This window comes from Hippoglossus hippoglossus, chromosome 3 (genome assembly GCF_009819705.1).
Source record: "Hippoglossus hippoglossus isolate fHipHip1 chromosome 3, fHipHip1.pri, whole genome shotgun sequence".
NCBI lineage: Eukaryota > Metazoa > Chordata > Actinopteri > Pleuronectiformes > Pleuronectidae > Hippoglossus > Hippoglossus hippoglossus.
The window spans coordinates 2,920,656-2,940,611 of record NC_047153.1 but is presented as its reverse complement, the minus strand read 5'-3'; the positions used below and the strand labels follow the sequence as shown (position 1 = coordinate 2,940,611).

Below are 19,956 nucleotides of genomic sequence, written 5' to 3'. Positions count from 1 at the left end.
TGTTTTACTGTCCTCCGACACCAAATCCTCATTATCCTTGTGATCAACTCTGTGATAAGGTTCTGTTGCTCCATGATGTGACGATTATACTTAACCTCTGCAGCGTCAGACTAAATGATCATTTGGGTGGAGCTCTACCGCTAATAAACAAAAAATCATCGAAATACTTCTTATGTCTATGAACAAGTGAAACAGATGGTGTCGCCTGTGAGAACGCTATGATGTAACACTGATTGCAACTTGGACATAAAAACATTATGAAAATCGGTTTGTGTAGCAGTGGTAACAAGTTTTCTATAGATCCGCGTCTCTCTCACCATGCTGCTGTTGAGATTCTTCTCCACCTTACAGAAGGTGTGTGGCGGTGACTCCCCCTTGCTCGGGATGATGATGCAGATGTCCGTGACGGCCAGGGCGGCGTGTGGCTGACTCTCGGGCGCCCGGCGGTACGTGACGTAGATGCGCTGAGAGGAATTGCCGCTGATGTTGGCCGGACGACCGGTGGGCGTGGTCTGGATGAGGTGGCAGCCCTGCTTCAGTCGCTCCTTCCACTCAAACAACACACTGGGGAGAGGAGGCAGGAGTCAGCCAGAGATCGTGTCGTTCTCAGTGTGATCACTGTGTAGAACTAATGAACACAATATGCAGTCATGATCTCACTGGGCCAATTAGGTGGAGCCCCAGATTTCATTGTAACTTTAGGCATTTATCCCAGTTTTCACAGAAAACAGCTGATTCAGCCAAATGTCTGCTTTGTACCTCATGACCTGCAAAGCAACATTTCATGAAATGTCGGATTTTTTCAAAACGCTGCAGCGTCCCTTTCTTTTAAAGGACAATACTTTAAACTTGAGCACAGTTCGACCTAAATTCACAATTAGTATCGTTGCTCGATCATAGTTTAGATTACAACTAATTTACCTTCACCAAGGAGGTTATGTTTTAGTTTTGTTCGTCTTTCTGTTGGTGAGCAGGATTACACAAAACTACAGGACTGATTTACACAAAACGTGGTGGAAGGTTGTGTCAGGAAAGAATCCATTGAACTTCGGTGCGGATCCAGGAATCTTGTTTCACTTCCTCTGCAGTGTTTTTCCCGCAGAATTCACATTATGTATAGTGGTAGCAGGGTTGCAGCTGAACGTGCATGAACGTTGCTCAGTGAGAGAGAGCTGCGTTTCATGCCACTTTCCTGTACGTGCACAACTGCAGCTGAAACTCCGACGTCTGACTGCGTGCGACGACGCTAACAACTTTCTGGACGATAGCGTGAGTGAGCACACAGCAAGCACCGCTGCACACGGCTAAACAAATGCATCAATGGAGCAAAACACCAAGTTAAAGATCTCCTGTGTGATTATTGAGTGGAACAACTTTTTGGGTTCATTATGAAACTGTTGCACACATCACATTATAGCACACGTTAGAATATGTGTAGATAGTTAATGGGAAACGCTCCTTTGAAATGGCGAGATGGGGAATTAGCCTTCGCGGAGGTCTGTGCTCTCAGAGCGCCCTTCTTGTTTACAACTATAATAGATATTGTCGCGTTTAAGAAGTGTTTTCATACAAAGAACAACAATTTGTTGCCGTTAGATAAATAGCGTGGCCTCGTGACATTGAAATCTGATTCAAAATTACCCTACAATAAACCCAGAAAATACTGATTGTTAAAAGATTAGAATATATTGTTCACAACACACGAGACAATACCTTATTAGACCTTAGTGCTTAAATAAATCAGATACTATTTGCTGTGTGGGACGGTGCAGTGAAAACATATTAACCCAGTACAATTAGACACAAGGGGACACTCACACAAAGCACTTAGAGGACAAGTACTCAGCGGTATAATCGCAGCAGTAATTTTAAACACCCCTCTTTGTGCTTCCATTATGCACTTCTCATCCATTACGATCTCAAGTGGACCTCGACAGGCGTTTTGTGGCTGAAAAGAGAACAGAATTTAAAGTGTTCAAATGTGGGATTGTCTGTTTTTTCCATTTCGCTCACAATAGGACCGAACACTGACAGCACGTCTCTCTCTCTGCTGTCAAACCAGGCAGCGTCCTGTCGATCCAGACTCGGAGCAGGGAGGTGGATTTCACGCCTTTTTATTGGTCGGCGACAAATCAAAGTGTGTAGAACGTTAAACTGGTTTTTATGTTTTGTAAATAAGACGTTTCTCTGACCGACTGTAGATGTAAAAGCAGGTCACGGTTTTCTGCAGGGTTTTCTAAAAAGGAGCTGGTCTTTGTTTTGTTGTTTTTTGCTGAAGCGGCCAAACTCCACTCGAAAAAAACTGAAAAATGAACTTCAGGGAATAAGAGCAGACGTTCTACTTCACACAGATAATGTTGATATTTAATGTGTTCGTCTTTTGTTAAGGCCATCAGCTCCTAAAAGATGTTTCAGCATTAAGGTTAATAACCCTCTATTAATCTCTCCTTAAGACACATTTATATTAGTTTCTCACTTTAATAACTTTCTCAGGACTTGGGGTCTGAACTCACCTTGAGGTTTTAAAAACTATTTAGCATGTCTTTATCTTGGCTCTGATCTTTGTGGCTATTTTAATCATCATCTCTGCTGAGGAAGTTAAAGTTTCATTGCTGTTTTTTCAATACGCAGGAGAACATAAAAACTACAGAACAGATTTTTATTGAAACTTGGTGAAAGGAAGAACCCATTAAGATTTTTATTATCACTTTCTTTAACATTGTGAGACATTTTTGCGAAAGTCTCAACGAATAATAATCCGAGAAGTGTGGAGCTAAGACGATGAAGATTGAGAATTTCTGTGTCCATGTTATGGTTCTGATCTCAATCTTTGTAAACGCAATATGGTGATAAATCTGTTTAGCTGGAGGAACATGCTCCTCTTTCCTCTCGTGTGCCTTCAATTCTTCGATTTTGTCTCGTAAAGCACTTTGTATCTGTGAAAGGTGCAACATCAATTAAGTTTACGGTTAATAAAGTTGTATTATTGACGGCGCTGCAATTTACTGATTGAAACACTGGAGGTGCCAGTGCTGAATTAAGCCAACTTGATATCAATATGACCACTGTTCACAGATAATAATACTTTTCCATCTGCAGCAAAAATTCCCAATGTTGTGCGGCGAATGAGTCAAAATGGACATGATCATTGGCTACACCTGCACACACACACACACCTCAGCTTCCCATTAGTCCTGCCAGCGTCTGGGAAGTGCAGCCCCTCAGGACGGTATCAGCACACCCAAGCTGCTGATACCGTCCTGAGCAGAGCGCCCGTGTCAGTGCCTGATAAGCACCGCACTCTGTCGTGTCAGAGGCCCGTGTTAGCCTCCTTAGCATTGTCACCACCTGCCTCAGCCGGGCTGAAGTGTGAGAGGACTGAACAAACAGCAGCGAGTTCACACGATGTTCAGGAGATGTTGCTGAGGACGACACCTGCCACGGCGATTCATGCTTTTCCTCTTTTTGCATCAAAACTCATGCCAGTGACTTGCAGACAGGAAGCTGCTGCACTGGAGGGATTTTCACACGGAGCGCAGCACTTCCTAAAGTGTCTGTGTATGTAAACTCGGACTTCATTAGATTTTAATGAGAGTTGAAACGATTTGTCAATTAACTAGTTGGTAAAAACAAATGTGATAATTAAATAATTCTTCAAAGAAAAAACTGTTTCTTTATTTCCTGCCTCTACTTTATGATGAATGACTGCTTATCCTCCTCCCATGTGACAGTTAATTGAAAATCTTCTGGTTTTGGACTGTTGGTCAGATAGAACTTGGCATTTCAAGATGTCACCTTGAGCGTTACAAAACTGGAAAAGTGGAAAAGAAAGAAAAACAGGCGCATGTTGAGCTCATCCCATCCATCAACCTAAAAGAAAACCCCTGATCAATTGGAGATTCAAAGCTTATTTCAGAGTGGATTCCAACAGAGCCCCAGTAAATCCTCAGCCAAAATCAAAATGACGACTACTCTAGGACTTACCCAAGGTCAGTGAGCGGCGGCTTGTCACGACCTCGCCTGTAGCAGATGAAGATCTGTGGCGCCATGAGGCCGCCGTTGTTCAGATCGGCTGAATGGCCGCCGGGCGTCGTCTCGATGCAGGTGAACCCCGGCGGCACCTCCTCGCCCATCGAGCGGATCACCAGGGCCACGTCGGTGACGGGCGCTTTGGGCTTGGCCGTCTTGTGGCAGACATCGTCAAAGTGGATCTCCTGGTCCAACGGCTTGGACGAGTCCGTCAGACCAGCCACCACGAAGTAGTCGGCTACACGAGGGCCTTTGTCCTCCATCATCTCCCATCCCCGCCAACTGCCTGCACGGTTACAGAGGGAGGGAAGGAGGGAGGGAAGAAGGGAGGGAGGGAAGGAGGGAGGGAGGGAGGGAGACACAGAGAGGGAGAGAGAGAAAGCAAGGGGAGATTAATTTTCATTTTGGTAGCAGGTAGAGACTGTTCTTACGTCCTTGCTACGGCGGTAAAATAAAAATACAGGCATTCATAAATCTTGGTGAGGGGAGGTCTGTGGAAGGGCAAATAAAAAGAGAGGGTAAAATGTGAGGGTGAGGAGGAGGAGGAGGAGGAGGAGGAGGAGGAGGAGGAGGAGCTTCGTTCAGGTAGGAAACAGCCATTTACAGTTCAGGCTCACAGTCTCTCACCATATTGACTTTTGTTCACATAACCAGCTAAAGGTTCAATGTCCTGGCTCAAGGACACTGACGAAACACGTAGCTGTGAAGAGGACGGAACATTGCTGGTGTTTTTAACCTTTCCTCTGCTTCTGAAACGTGGAACAGTAAACGTCCGGCTGGCTGCACAGTCCTGAGTGTGCACTTTAAAAAGAGCAGTGAGCAGCGAGGTGTTTCTTCACACTTGACATTCTGCCTCAATTACAGACCCGGTTCCATATAAAACCTGCTGATTAGAAGCCTCATGATACCATTGAGTCTATTAAGTGCAGTGATAAAAAGCCAAACACTAGTTCGCCTAAATCTGTCCTGAGAAGAGCAAGTCCTGACTTTACAACATCGCCCAGAGTTTCTGAGGCAGCACAGGCTGAGAAGTACGGTTCACACAATAGAAAACACCATGAGATGTCATCTTTGAGGAGAAAAACACATTTTCTGATGCCCTCTGTTCAATCTGCACCAAATCGAACGCTGCTTTGTGCGGAATATCGTCACAAAACTACAGTCATTTAGAAACCCCCCACGAAAACAGAACAGATACAAGTTACAGCTGTGGTCTGGTGAATCTCCAAACAGCATAAGTGCATTTCTGTTTTCCAGAAACTCAACAAACGCACTCACCAAACTCGGAGAAGCAGTGAATCTTAGAAGTTCAATGTTACTTTGATTCAGAACAGCACTCAGCCACTGGTTGTCTGCTATGTGATGTTCACAAAGCCATGTCAGGAGAACAGGGGGCACTGGGACCACTGAAGTCCTAGAGACTAAACCATTAAATGGCTTTTGGGGACAGAGACGCGACTGAAAAAAAATCAATGGCGTGAGGAGAAACTACAGCACATCCAGAAACAGCTGCTGCTGGAGGCTCGGCCAAAAATGTGTTAAATTTGTGTGCTCTTTCTTTTTTTGCCTCCTTGATTTGCTTTTTAGGGGAATTTGGTTCGGCTCTGAGGGGATTTGATTGAAGTGTGAGATAATAAAAACACATTTGCATTAAGTACCAAAATACTCCATTTGGATCTCGGGCTGTATGAGATAATGACAGATAACATCTGTCACTTCTTATCATTCCCCATCGTTTATTTCATTGTGCCGTGAATCACACAATTTGAAGACACGTTCCACGTTTGAAGGGAACTTTGTGTTCTTTCACACAACAGACGCAATGTGAAGGCAACACACGAGGACCACAGGGATGTGGTCTCATATAGACAGAAACGGCACCTTCGAAATGACGTCGAAGACCTTTTACCACCAAACCAGACTCGTGTCAAACAGTAGGAGAGAGTCAACGAACGAGAGCCGGAAATGTGCAGTTGAGTGTTAAAAAGAAAGAGACGTGGTTTAGGAGAAGAGACCGGATTCGATCTTTTCCAGAATGCTGCGTCTCGTGTGTGCGAATGAGACAAAGTGCTCTGAGTGGTCGACAGACATGAAGAGAACAATATAAATCCAGTTAATCTACTAATTACAATCTATCCCAGACTCAGACAATGTAAATGCAAAAAAATCGTGGAGATGGAAGCAGAGAAAAGCTGCAGATATTTAAATATGCAAAGACAAGACTGAGCAATGGGAAATTAGATTCTGGCCACATCACACAGCCCTGTAAGGACCATTACATCTGCATATTATATACTATGTATAATAATATAGACTTTACCACTTCAAGAACTATGCTTGATTTATTACTGATCCAAATACAAGCACGGAAAAATAAAAACTAAAACCAGTTCCCAGGATCATCTCCAGAGACCCATGAGGGTACATACTGTAAGTACATGTGAGAACTCAAAGAACAAGTCAAAATAGTTCTCCTTATTACTGCAGCCGCTTTTTACCCAATTAGTTTTCAGCCTGCAGATATTATTGTCTTGAGCCTCGCTGCTAAAGAGAAGCCACAAAATATTCCCGACAAAGCAGATCAACATTTCAAAATGATCCATGTCTCCAAATAAGTTTTGGGGCATTTAATTAAATACAAATTTGAACAAAGACGTGAAGGTCAACAGGAAATATCGGAGCCCGACTTCCATCTTTGTCTCCTATGCACCAAAGATTTAAACAGGTAAAAAGGGTCAAAACCCAACAACCTGCTCCAGTACCCGGAAGTAAAAATTATAAAATATTACTAACACAGGCTAAATGTCAATTATGGCTTCTACACTCAAGTATGGGAAAAGAAAATACTTGATATTAGTTTTGTTTTACAGTGGAGTGTTGTTGGAGTCTCAATCTTCCTCAGTGACCAGATTCATCAGTCACTCCCCCGACAATCGAGCCTCGGCGACACCAGTGTGTCTCTGTGGGTTCAAATGAAACTCGCCCCCCCCCCCCCCTGCCAGTGCTATTGCTCCTGGTCAAGACTTCACGGCCGCTGAAATCAGGAGGTGTGAGAAATGTGTTCCCGCTCAGCAAGTATTCAGATTGGATGGAAGGAACAGAATACAATTCAAACACGTCTCGGGGTTTTCACATATAAATAGGATTTTGCAGGGACGGCACAGTCGTATCACCGTGACCACATTTTGTAATCCAGTAGTTTCAGCCCAGTTTAGTAATTCAACCGGACAAGGCCTGATTCCACCCTATGCAGTCAGAGGGTGTGGGAGGAGAGTTCAATTAGCAGGGTGTGTAAACGTGGTGAAAAAAGCTGCCAACTCCAGTTTGTGTGATGCTTTGTGAGCAAGACTCCAGTTTGTGTGATGCTTTGTGAGCAAGACTCCAGCCACATAAATCAGTTAGTACCCAGCTCCCCACCAGAGACCAGTAGAAGTCAAGAGGAGGACAAAGTGACAGAATATTTGACTTTTGCCAGTGAAAATCCTCCATCTGCCAGCTGGGCCTCGTTTGGTCTCTGATGCGTGAACTCATTGATTTACTGTCTATTAGACTCGTCTCTGCCGTCAATTTGACTAAATGAACATCACGCTGCATTGAAGAGGACGTGAAACTAGAGATTGAGACCGTAAACTCCTAAAGAAAATGTTTATGGACGTTATAAATTACGGTAAGTGAGAAGTAGAGTCTCATAGACTTCTATAGAAACTGACTTATCAGCCGCTGACTGGTAACAATTAGGACTACGAACCTGTACCTAACGTCAATGTGTCCCTGAGATAATGTGGATTCAGGAAAGAATAGACAGTATTTTCTATATATTATTATATATATTAAGAACCATGTCCAAGTGAACGTGACGGACTTGCTTTCAGGGGACTGTTGGGCCTTGGCAGAGGAATACGCTTTAAATCATACAGATGAGACTGTGCAGCAAATGAAACTGATCCCATTAGTTTCTCCATTTTCATCCACAACAAGGTCGGTTCTTTACACCAATGAGGGGTTCTGTCCATCAGCAGCTGTTTCAGACACAATGTTCGGTGGAGAAAATGGTTTGATTACTGAATCTAACTCAAGCTGGGTGTGTATTGGTCCAATGAAATGATCTTTGCAGGGGGAATGACCCGAGCTCACACCCAAACAAAGAGCAATTTGTGTTTCTGTCTGTGGTCCAGCTCCCGACAGATGGTGAGAAAAAAACGCCGGTTCGATGTGTTCTGGCGCTGACTCTCGTGTTACAGATGCATCTCACCTCATCACTGCCTCGCTGTGAGAAACTGATGAGGAGACAGTCACGGCACACTGAGCTGATTTTCTGTGCCAAGTGATGTCTGGTCGGCCGTGATAAGGCCGGAGGAGCGAGAGGGGAACCGAGAGAAACCAAGAGTGACCACAGGAGCTCTGGAGACCGCACATCTGCACAGCATCCTGAGTCCAAGACCGAACCCTGCGCTCAACTTCCTGTCAAACACTAAGAGCAGGCTCATAAACGTCCCTCGGACACTCGCATTACAGCACATTGGTGAAACACCCGAAGGACAGGATGTAGAACACGTGTTCACTTCTCTTTCAGATATATTTACAAGGGGAATTGAGCGCATAGATAGAAAATGCATAGAATAGAAACTTGTCTACCATTATGCAAGAGGAACCTCAGCTCGTCAAATGCTTCACATCTTCTAATTTAAACTCCGAGGCACCAAGGGACAAGGGAAACTACAGCCTGAGTGAAAAAGGAACTGAAATGTGGGGGAAGCCCATCACGTTGGAGCAAACACACACATTCCTATTACACCTTCATGTCTGCTCATAACACCGTGGGCCATAAAAAGCCTGCATGTGAGCATGAATCTGGACAAGCTGACAGACTGTGTGTGTGTGTGTGTGTGTGTGTGTGTGTGTGTGTGTGTGTGTGTGTGTTTGTCAGAGAGAGATTACTGTGTGTGCAGCACAACGTCCTGAGGTTTATTTTTTTGTCAGAGACATAATGAATGGCAGAAAATAACCTGGTCAACACATGAGGTTTTGTCACCGCACAAAAACCCACACAGCAAATCTATGTATGTGTTTATATATATCACACGACTGCATGACATTAACTTTTCCTCATCCAGCAGGAATCTGGGATTCCAGAGCTGCAGGATCCAGATCTGACACTACTCAACTATTATTATCGTCATTACAACAACCAGTGTTTAATCCGTCTCTCTCCTCTGTGTCCCCCAGTCCTCTCCTCTCAACCCCTAACCAGTCGAGGAAGATGGCCGCCCACCCTCAACAGCGCCCTCTACAGCCTCACGTGGGGATTATTTCTGTTGGGCTCCGTGTCCGAGCAATTAAGTGGAGCTCTGACTGCGACATCCCACTCACTGAACTGAAACACAACTGAACGGTGGATATTACCCACGATCCCCAGCTTCCCTGAACCAGAAGAGCTGCAGTTGTAACAAATCCACCGAACTCTGTTTAGAATTCTTCATATTTCAAAAGATTCCTGCTGAATTTTGGAGATAAACTCTGGTTTTTAATAACTTGAGTCTTTTTAACTGATCTACGGTTCAGCTTCACTGGACCTGATTCTGACAAATGAAGCTGCGACTATCAGTGAGTTCCACGCTTCTCACAGGAGATCGTACCCACTCACCAGAGTTACACAGAACAAATTTACACAATGCATAAAAGACAGTGAACCATCAAAATAATTGGAATCAGCTAACTTCAGGTTAAAGTTGTGTAAAAGTTGTAAAAGGCATAGTTGCTTTAAAGGGAGTTCTTTTCCTATCCAGGTCAATGCTCATCACAAACTGGATGGTCTCAACCTTATTATGTAAAGTGCCCTGAGAGTTTATATGTCGTGATTTTACACTAAACAAATGAAATGCAATTGAATCAACTACATTAAAATCCTATGCAATGTGTAATGAAAATGAGGGCTGGATGCACGCAGGGTGTCGACCAGTAGAGCAGCTATCGTGTTTCTTGTAAACCAGTGCAGCTATTTTGACCCAGGGGGATTTTGCACGAGAATCAACTGACAGAAACAGACTTGGGTTTTGTTTCAGGAGACACAGCGAGCACAGTTAACGCCTCAGTGCAAAAATGTACAGAGGTAAAAGACGCTGACCCAATTTACCCGTATGGACGGAGGTAAAACTGTTCTGTGACGGGAGGTGACACCGAGCCAATCAGCCAACGAATGACAACATGGCAATGTCCTGGTCATGTTCTCAGCCTGCTAAAAATACTATGCAAACCAAACGTTACATAAGGTTTACACGCACACACTATATATATATATATATATATATATATATATATATATATATATGTACACACACACTGCATAAGTGGGACAATCCTGGACTCCCACTGACATCAAACCGCCTCTGTTGTCTTCTATATGCTCTCACAGACTGGCCTATATTTCAAGAATAGAAAAAAATAATCTATGTTGCCTAGTTCACAGGTGACAATGAAAAATGAATTCTAGATTTCACTAATGCATCAGTGAATCTTCTCGTGATTGCAAGGATCTATGGGTTACTCTACAAAAGTTGCTCCGCACATTTTCTGGAACTTTTCCTGCCAACCCCAAGTGAAATGTCCCAAATATGTCTGTGTGAGCCCACATCGAGCAAGTGGGCTTATTTCAACGTTCCTATCCCATGACAGACATGAAGGAAGAATTCAAATATATCAGGATGGAAAAGAAGACGTCAACTTGGAAAGACAACAAGACTCAAGAGCTTTCGGTGACAGGGGCCCACGTCGGCGTTGATGTGCTGCAAACAAAAACACTGAGCTTTCCTCAGCAGAATTTCGACATCATCTCCTGCCTCAGCTGCATCAGCCCTGACCTGAATGTTCTGGAAATGTCCCAGCTTCATATGTGAAAGGCAAACAAATGTCCAGACCCCACGTTCATGTCTGAAAAGAGCTAAAGAGGCCGTCTTCGACTTTGCTGCACTGAAATGACGATGGAATCTAGAAAGAGAAAAATGTACCTACAAATTTATACATTTAGCAAAGACTTGCAGATGAGCGTTTAAGTACTGAGAAGCTGTAACAGTGTGTTACACCCATCTATTACGTATTTAGTCCATGGATTTTCATGCACAGAGCATCACTCACTCTGTGACACTGTGCCTGACACACAGGAATAAAAGTCAGCATCACAGCTTAAGTGGTCTAATCCAAATATCTTAATTTACTGGCTGCCCTACTTCTCCTCTGGCAGACGGACCTGGAAGGAAAAACCCTTTATTTGGTTTTGAGGTAAACGCCCAGAGAGAAGTCGCAACTGATTCCTCCCGGCACAAAAGAAAGGAACATATAAAGGAGGATGTGCTCTTGCCGTAAGCCTCTTGAAAAGGTTACTGGGGTCCTTCACAGTGGTCCTGAACCACTACAGAATATATCTATGTGTTTTTGAATCATCAGTCATTCATTACACATACTTTCAGACATGGTTTTCCTCAAGACTCTGCAGACTATTTGTCTTTGTAAAGCTGAAATCAGCGTTTGACTTCAGAGTACCCGACTTGCTTTAAAAAGGCACTTTATGCTGTGACTCAGCTGACTGCTCAGATTATCTGTGTTAGTCTGACTCTCCACGGTAATCACACAGGATATAGAGCAGTGTGGGAGCCAGAGAAACAAGAGAAAGAGAGTCGGTGGAGAAGCACCACAGGCCCAGAAACGTGGCCACATGAAGGGCCTGCTGCCAGAGCCGTAGACAAAGCCTCCCAGCCCAGAACCACTGACACCACAGCAGGACTTCAGGGAGGGGTTCGATCAGATGTCCAGACCCAAGCAGGCCTCGAGTCACTTCCACATGGGTTTCATTTAAGCCAACGTGACAGAGGAACGACTTCCAGCTGTCTCGGGTTCACGAGAACCGGGGCCAATGAAACTCACCAAAGGGACCATGGTTTTGAGGCCCGGTCGCAGCTCTCGCGTCCAGCTGTATAGACATCCAGCCCGGCGATAGCCACAGCAGGGCAGACACGTGGAGGAGGTGAAAAGGAATGTGCTTCATGAACATAAACACGAGCCAGTAGGAAGCCTCGCTGGCCAAGCATCTGCTTCCAGTTAGCCCAGAGGGGGGGGGTGGATTTGGCTCTCGTGCCTTCTCACTGCATCAGGTCATGCAACATCTTGGAGGAAAGATGATATATGTGAGAAAGACGTTTTCTTGTTATTTAACAGATGAATAAAATGTAATGGACGTCAAGTTACTGCATGGCTCTGACAGAGCTGCATCTTATAAACTCAAACAAACACAGACTTTAAAAAGAAAGCTGCAGAACCACAGAGGAATGAACAACCAGCTTCAGATCCCACCAGTTCTGGGCTGCAGGAAATGTATCTGCTACCGGCCTCTATGGCAGACAACCATGTTTCACGTTCATCGCTTTTATGTGGAGTGAATGTGTGTGAACCAGGAGACATTAAGCAGAGGAGATAGTTGGGATTCATTAACCTTTGTTCACATATACAGTGTTTTTATAAGATATGGGACTATTTGCAGCTATTGGCTTGTTGCGTGTGCGTGCATGCGTGTGTGTGTGTGTGTGTGTGTGTGTGTGTATATATATATATTCTGGTGCAGGGGTGGGTCTTTTGTCACGCTCCGTAACATATATCCCCTCAGGGACTAATGAAGTCAATCTTATCTTACAACCACCCATCATTTTACTGGTATTGCATTTTCTAACAAGGAAACAACAAACACACGGTGTTCCCCTCAAATGATGCATTTCTCCTCCGAGCCACTCACTCACAAGTATTTACCGCTGCTTCTAATATTGCTTTTCAGCAAAAGCAAGTCAGAATTCAGTCAAATCTTGATAAGATGCTGTGTGCAGAGGACAGACGGATGAATCCATGGACAACAACAAGACAGTTGTTTGTTATAATGGAGGTCGCTGGTGAAATTGGTAGAATTGTTAACACACTAGAGAATTATTTTATTTTGATCAACTATAACAGATGCAGGGTCAGTTTTCTGTGCTTAACCTTGACCAGAAACTAAAAAATAAGCAACTCAGAAATACCCAAAAATGTTGTGACAGTTTTTCTGCAGTAAACGAAAAGAACATGAAATAGTTGATTACTATTTACTATCCTACTTCTGTTACCTACAGAATGACTCTCAAATGAAATCTTCAAACAGACATTTGTCAAAGCAGGAGGACGACACTCAGGCCGAGACTCTGAGGTTTTACTCTAAACCCAAAGCCTTCACAAGAGCAATGTGACTAATGCAACGAATCACAATGCAGAGGAGGATCAGAGTAGAAAGCGGTAACGGCCGTGTCAGGGTTGGCAATCTTTGCCCACTGGGGCTAACCTATACTAAGTTTGAATATGCTAATGGTGCTTTGAGGTGCTTCAGTATAAAAGCACCAATGTGAATACAAAGAACCTTTAAAAAAGGTCTTGGTCTAAATTTGGAAAGAAGTTTTGCACTTCAGCTGAAGTTTGATCACCATCTTCGCTCTTTAGTATGAGGAGGAGACGATGATGTGTTTGTTATGGATGATTGTGCACTAACTATGATGGACGGGGACGCCGCAGCATGAGACACAGCGGTGACAGACTTAACCTGCCAGACACTGATCCCATTAACATCACTTGATTACATTGTGAAAAAAAGAGAAATAAAGAGAAACACTGAGCTGCAGCGTCAACACCAGGATTCTTTGAGGTATCGGTTTAAAGACGTTCATCACTTTGTGACACTTCACAGAAGAAATTCACTGTTTGTGTTGTTCTTCACTATTTTCATTTTGGATGAGTGAAACCAAAACATGCAGATTCTTTTAAAAAAGAAAGAAAAACCTTGAAATCACATTTATATCTGTAATTGACAACATCCAAAGACCACGGAAGGCAAGTTATTGTTGCAGACTTTGCTGTATTAGAGAAGCTAATGGTGCAGTGATTTTCCTTGACATTATGTCCTCTGCTCTCTATTGCCACCGTGAAAAGACAAATCTCCTAATGTCTACATGTTGTAAATATGGATTAAAAACACCACAGTTTCATTACACACTTTCCGGTTTCACTGTGGCCAAATAAATAATAATAATAAATGTTATGCCTGTTTATGCATCTGGGAAACTATTCTTTTCCATGTATTTATGTGTAAAGGTCAATTCTGGCATCATAGTTCCCAGGCTCTAAACCCCATACACGATGTTACCGTGCTGCCTCTGTGTGCAGCATTAGCACATGGAAGTGTTAATGTGCAGCCCTGTGGGAAGTAATAACGTGTCTCCAGGAAACCCGATCTCACCAACCTGCCGACTCTCCAGCCTGATCTCTTAAATCCAGAGTTGGCAGAAAAGCGCTCTTCAGGCTGCTGGTGTGCCTTCCACAGAGACACAGTGATTTGTCTAAACATGCAGGTTTGTTTTCCAGTGTGACCTCTTTGTTAACTCTGGAGTCTGGCACCTCTCATTTACCGATGTCTTTTGTCTCCTCAATGATAAGCACCAATTATTGTGTGAATGATGAGAAGAGAGAGAAGACGTTGGGAGGATAATCCTTTACCCTTGTGAACCCGGTGGACCACACAGCAGCGGCTGATTAATGTTAGAATCGGACAATTACAGCCTTCAGCAGCGGAGCCTCGGCTGTGAAAAACCTACAAGTTAAATCTGCTGAGCTAAAAGTGTCCTCGAATTGGAACAGAGCAGAAAATCGGACTTTAATGTAAATAAGCAAAGAAAAAATGTCTAGTTCTATGCAAATTATGTTGTATTATAAATGACAAGCATTAAATATTGGTTTACCGCTTTTTTTCAGTTCTGGGGATTTGAGTCCAACAAGTTTCTCTCTCGGTGTCAGTATAGATTATACATGTACATTTTTATCATCAATCAAAATTCATTTAACTTCCACCTGCCAGGAGAAATGTGAGGAATCAGAAGTTTGGTACTATTCGAGTCCGGTTACAGTACGCTTGTGCGTCCATAAGTAATCAGTACTTTCTCACTGGATGAACACAGGGATGTGAAATTGTCAGTTCGACTTGACGAACGGTTTCTGAGTTGACTACAGATATTAAGCCGCGTTTTACAGAAACATTCCCAGAACCTTTAGTCCAAGGATGGAACATTTGTCAAGGAGCTAAAGGTTTCTTGCAGAATGTTGTTCATCTCCACAACAGTCCAAAGACCAGGGGAGGCAAGTCTTCTGACGTATCAACAACCAACGGCAACTACAACTATTCCCCTCCAGTCCACCAGGCAGCTGTAATGTGGAAGACTATACATGATAACGCTAGATAACTAGTAACAGTAAACACGGTCGAGATTCAAATTGAGCTTGTGTTTATCAGAAAGAAGAAGAAGAAGAGAAGAAACATATTCAAAACACCTGAAGTACAGATGTTATGGGCTATTGCAGAAATTGACCAAAGGTTCCTATACTTTCGTAATGTACAACCCCTGAAACAGGGACTTTTTGGAAGGTGAAACCATTTCCAGACATCGTTTAGACCCTGGTCCCTAAACGTGCGAGTTCCTACAAAGTTCCTGTGGTGGAAACACAACTACAAGACATTGAAAAAACACTAAAGGACACTGAAAGAAGTTTTTGACTGAAACCAGCTGCAAGAAGCATGACCATCATCATCACCATCATCATCATCCAGCCCCGGCATTAGAGGGGTTACCGTTATATACTGCATGTTTTCAATCATTTGGTATGGCCTGCAGAGGATGTTGTAAAAATGTCAAATGGCCCTCGATAGGTTCCCCACCCCCGCTTTAGACGATGAGATCAGTGCCCAACGCCCAAATTCATCCTTCTGACATCAGATGCCACCCACCATCTGAGAACAAACTGCCTCGCTCCCTGCAGGCAATACCTTGAGCTTACAGCTAATTAGTGTTTGGGGATGCTATTCCCTGGGAACATGTAATCCTGCTCTCACTTGGTCTGTGTGAAAATCAATAGTAGCTTCTCTTTTATACAGTCTTATCCTTTCGGCTACGTTTTGCATAAAAATCAAGCTGTGCTGCGATAAAAAAAACAACAACCCGGCTTTTATCGAAAAATTCTTCTCTCTGAAAATATCAGAGTGCGCCCATGTGAGAAAACAGCAGGAAAAATGCTGGGAAATTCACAGCGAGCTGCCGTGTTGAAGGCAGACGTAAAAACTAGAAGATTACAAATATCTCAGGATGAAAAAGAGAAATCAAACATGTAGAAGACAACATGATTTTGACAGAGGTCACGTCCTGCCTCCTGCGATATGGACCGAGGTGTCAGCGTCTGACCCGACAATCTCCTGTCGCGTTGTTTTTAATGTGAAAGGAAAACTCTGGAGAATGTCCAGGAAATTCCGTCCATGTCTGAAAACAGCGTAAGTACTGACAGACACAAACACCTACAACAGCCTGGTTTCATTTAAGCCTGATATCAATAGACTTAACAATAATTGTCATTTTAACAGGGAAAAGGTGAAAATCCACAGTGGAAATGAGAATCTGCTGAATGTTTTCTTCTGTGCTAATGATCATTAGCATCGGGGCTTCGAGAATCTGTTGTTTTTTTTCTACCTCGGTGTCTGAATGCTAATGTTCCCGGCTTATGCAGCAACATGCTGCACTGTGGAGCCCAGCTGTCTTTAGGGAGAGAAGCTGCAACACCAGCAGCCTGAGGAGCAGAGTGAATAAAGGATCGATCGTCTCAGGATGTCTCTCGGTGTAGAAACACTATTGCTACGTTATAGCTGTTCTCCAAACTATGGTGTTCAGGTATGACAGTTACCAATATTGAAAGAATGATACAGAGATTTACTCTTACGCTTTGAAGAAAATCCAAATTTCTGTTTCAATTTCAAAATAAAGCATTTCCATAAGATCGAAATCCCCAAAGACTGAAACCAAACAGTCTGGTGGTTTATTTTATTTTTTTTACATCCTTGAAGGAAAACTAAGAACAGCTGCTGAAGTGATACTGGACATATCCTAGTGGACCCTGGCAACAAGTCAAACACTGTTATGTTGTGTCCGCATGTCTCCAGCAGCTGTGATTATGTATAAAACGCTTCAGGACCATGCACAGGATCCATCCTTCTGAACCAACGAGCCAAACATCCTGCGTCAGACGACAAATCACAAAGAAATCACCAGTGAGTTGTTGTAAAACTCACAGGAGCAGGAAATAGACTGTCACTAATATTCAGCAGTTACACCTCATGCTCTGTTGCCCTCCTGTGCTGTCTGTGTAACTTCCTCTGGTTTTAAGTATAAACTGCTAAATACAACACGCTGCTGCTGAAGAGCCACTGTTAATTAACCCTTTTAATTGAAGTCAGTTAGTCGAGAGCTGTTTGTTAACGCTTTAGAGACGCACTTTGACAGGAGGCTCACCGACACGTCACCTCCTCCGACCAGGTTTCTAGCAAGCTGAATGAATCGCCGACAACTACAGCCGATAGTTTGGAGACCAGACGTGCAAGTCGGGGGGTTTCTTTGAGTTGTGTGTGACCCCCCCTGTCGCCGGTCAGTCTTGAAGCTTGAACTCATAGTGATAATCATAACTCATAATTGTTATGTCTAGTGTTTGGGATTTAGTTTTGTTTTGGCTCTGTATTTTTTTTCTTTTGTGAAGCACTTAGTGACTCTGTTCTGTGAAAGGGGCTCTTTTAAATAAACTTTACTTACTTACAAGAAAGCAACGTGTTTACGACGTTTTGCCTTCACCTATTTGAGTCGTCACTGATAAGAACCAATCGTCTGTTTTTGCCCGTCTACACTACAACGATATTTCAAACTAAAATGGGGCCTGCAGCATTAACTTAAGTGGTATCAACAGCCAGTGATGGGTTTTAAATCGTAATCGGGTGGATGCAGCCTAAAATTGTTGCCTTACATTGTCAGAAATGATGTGAAATTAGGTGCTAGCGTTTCCTGGCAGCATCCTGTAGCCTCCGGGCTCTACAACCTCTACATCACAACTGCTCCAACACCACAGAGGGAAAAAGGAAACACTTCACAGACCCTTCACATTCCTCATTACAGCTTCATTGCGTAACAACTCCTGGAAAGCAATGAATTCATAAGCATGTTCTGTGAATACCACACCACCTTAATTGCCCACAGGGAATCTCCGGGGACATTCGTAGTTTCTGGTGAAAAGCTGCAGGAATACGAACATTAGAACTGACGGCCAAAGCAACAGCCTTGATACGTACTTCCCCTCAGACGTTAACCATACTGTACTTTGTTATGCAGAACAAGTTAAAGTGTATTCTTTTGTAAAATACATGAACAACCCTTGAGTGTGACGGTGGTGAGCAGCACATTCTCTATCTGACAGCTCGAAGAAGTCTCCCTTTTCCCCCTCTTTGTGTTCACTGAATTATGCAAGATGATGGGAATAACATGCATCCTGTGCCTCGGGTGTTGAAACCAGTGCCGACACAGGATGGGACATTTGGAGTCAGTAATATGTAGACAGCAGGCACTGACCCTGAGGGCGGAACCAGGGTCACTGGGACTACCTGAAGTCTTCAATCACCTTAAAGCCGACACCGTCTAGCTGTCGCTCTTTACTCATTGCTGTAAATCCTCTCCTTGGGCCTGCACGGGACTACACAGCCAAGTGGAGCAGGCAGCACAACCAGGCCGAGCCATTTGGTTCAAATGTGCGAGACGACAGCATCTTCATTTCAAATATGACTCTTCCCTCCCCCCCCCCATCTCAAATTCCAGTAGGGTGCGCCTCTGCCCTCTGAACATGAACAGACAAGGCAACAAGACGGCACACAAACATCCCGTCCATCATTTGCACCTCGACAAAATCCGGCCATGAGAAACACCGTGGTATGTGAGAGAATTAGTGAAAAGCAACAGAAGGAGACAGGAGAGCAGGCCCAGTGGAGGTTTCCTTTCTGGTACGTGGAGCCGAGGTTTTCAAATGACAGGCTTGAGAATATTTTTGTCACATACGATTTGACCAGACTTGCCTCTCCTGTGCAACACCGCTAAACGATGCAAGGGGATTTTGTTTTTTTTTTGTGGGGGGGGGGCTCCAGAATGTCAAGCCCCAGTGGCAGCCGTCACCACCGCTCCTGTCTACTAACTAAACACGGCGCTGGAGTCCCGGTGCGTTCCCTCTCTGCAGTCTGGTTTCCACATTTTGCCCACTGGTATTCTGCACTGCGTTCTTTTCACTCACGCAGTGTCATCAGGAAGGCGTCTGATCGGCAACGAACCAAACTCAGGCTGCGTTGGAAAATTGACCCCGAACGCAATTCCTGAGTCATGAAGCATTATCGTCAGTGACAAGAGGAATCGCTTATTTACTAATCCTCTGGCTTCTCTCTGTTTTCTTGACGAGTGTTAGACAGAAAAGAAAGACATCGTCCGTGTTCGTTCTTTCCACTCAATTAAAAAATGGCGGCAAGTATTCCCGGGAATGCGACGCTACCAAGCAAACCAATCACAGCTCTTGCGACTCGACGTGTAGTTACATTCTTTATGGGCTACACGTCTATGGGTAGGCTACGGCGTAACGGTGGCCGATAGAGCCCAACACACCGCAAATTAAGTTAACTTCGTCAATTTGACGACACCTATGCTGTGAAGTTCCATCACCACTGACGAGTAGCAGACGTCAATAACCTTGCACAGCATTGAAATGGAGTCAGGTTCATCACTTCTTGGGTGAAACATGTCAGTTGTCTTTTTATGCTATTTGCCTGTGTTGTGACTTCTTGCAGCGCATGCGTCATCAAATTGATGCAGTTGTTTTTCTTAATTTGCACGTGTTTCTTTCCGTTTGTACGTGTTTTCTTAATTTGCTGTGCGTTGAGCTCTCTCTCTCTCTGGGCCACCGTAGAAGTGAGCTTAATGGAAAAAAGCAACAAAACCCACCTGCACATCCAAGGTGACATCTTGAACAAAA

At 43.9% G+C, this 19,956-nt stretch overlaps 1 protein-coding gene across 1 annotated transcript in view; it reads right to left on the bottom strand.

Annotated features, from left to right (window-relative positions):
• Positions 1-19,956, bottom strand: part of LOC117779154 (C-myc promoter-binding protein-like) — a 51,425-nt gene that overhangs the window by 30,657 nt on the left and 812 nt on the right. The window contains exons 2-3 of the mRNA XM_034615071.1: positions 3,985-4,314; positions 318-564 (exon numbers count right to left, since the gene is read on the bottom strand). Of these exons, the coding sequence (XP_034470962.1) occupies positions 318-564; positions 3,985-4,295 (558 nt within the window). The 5' untranslated portion in view covers positions 4,296-4,314. The remainder of the gene's footprint in view (positions 1-317; positions 565-3,984; positions 4,315-19,956) is intronic.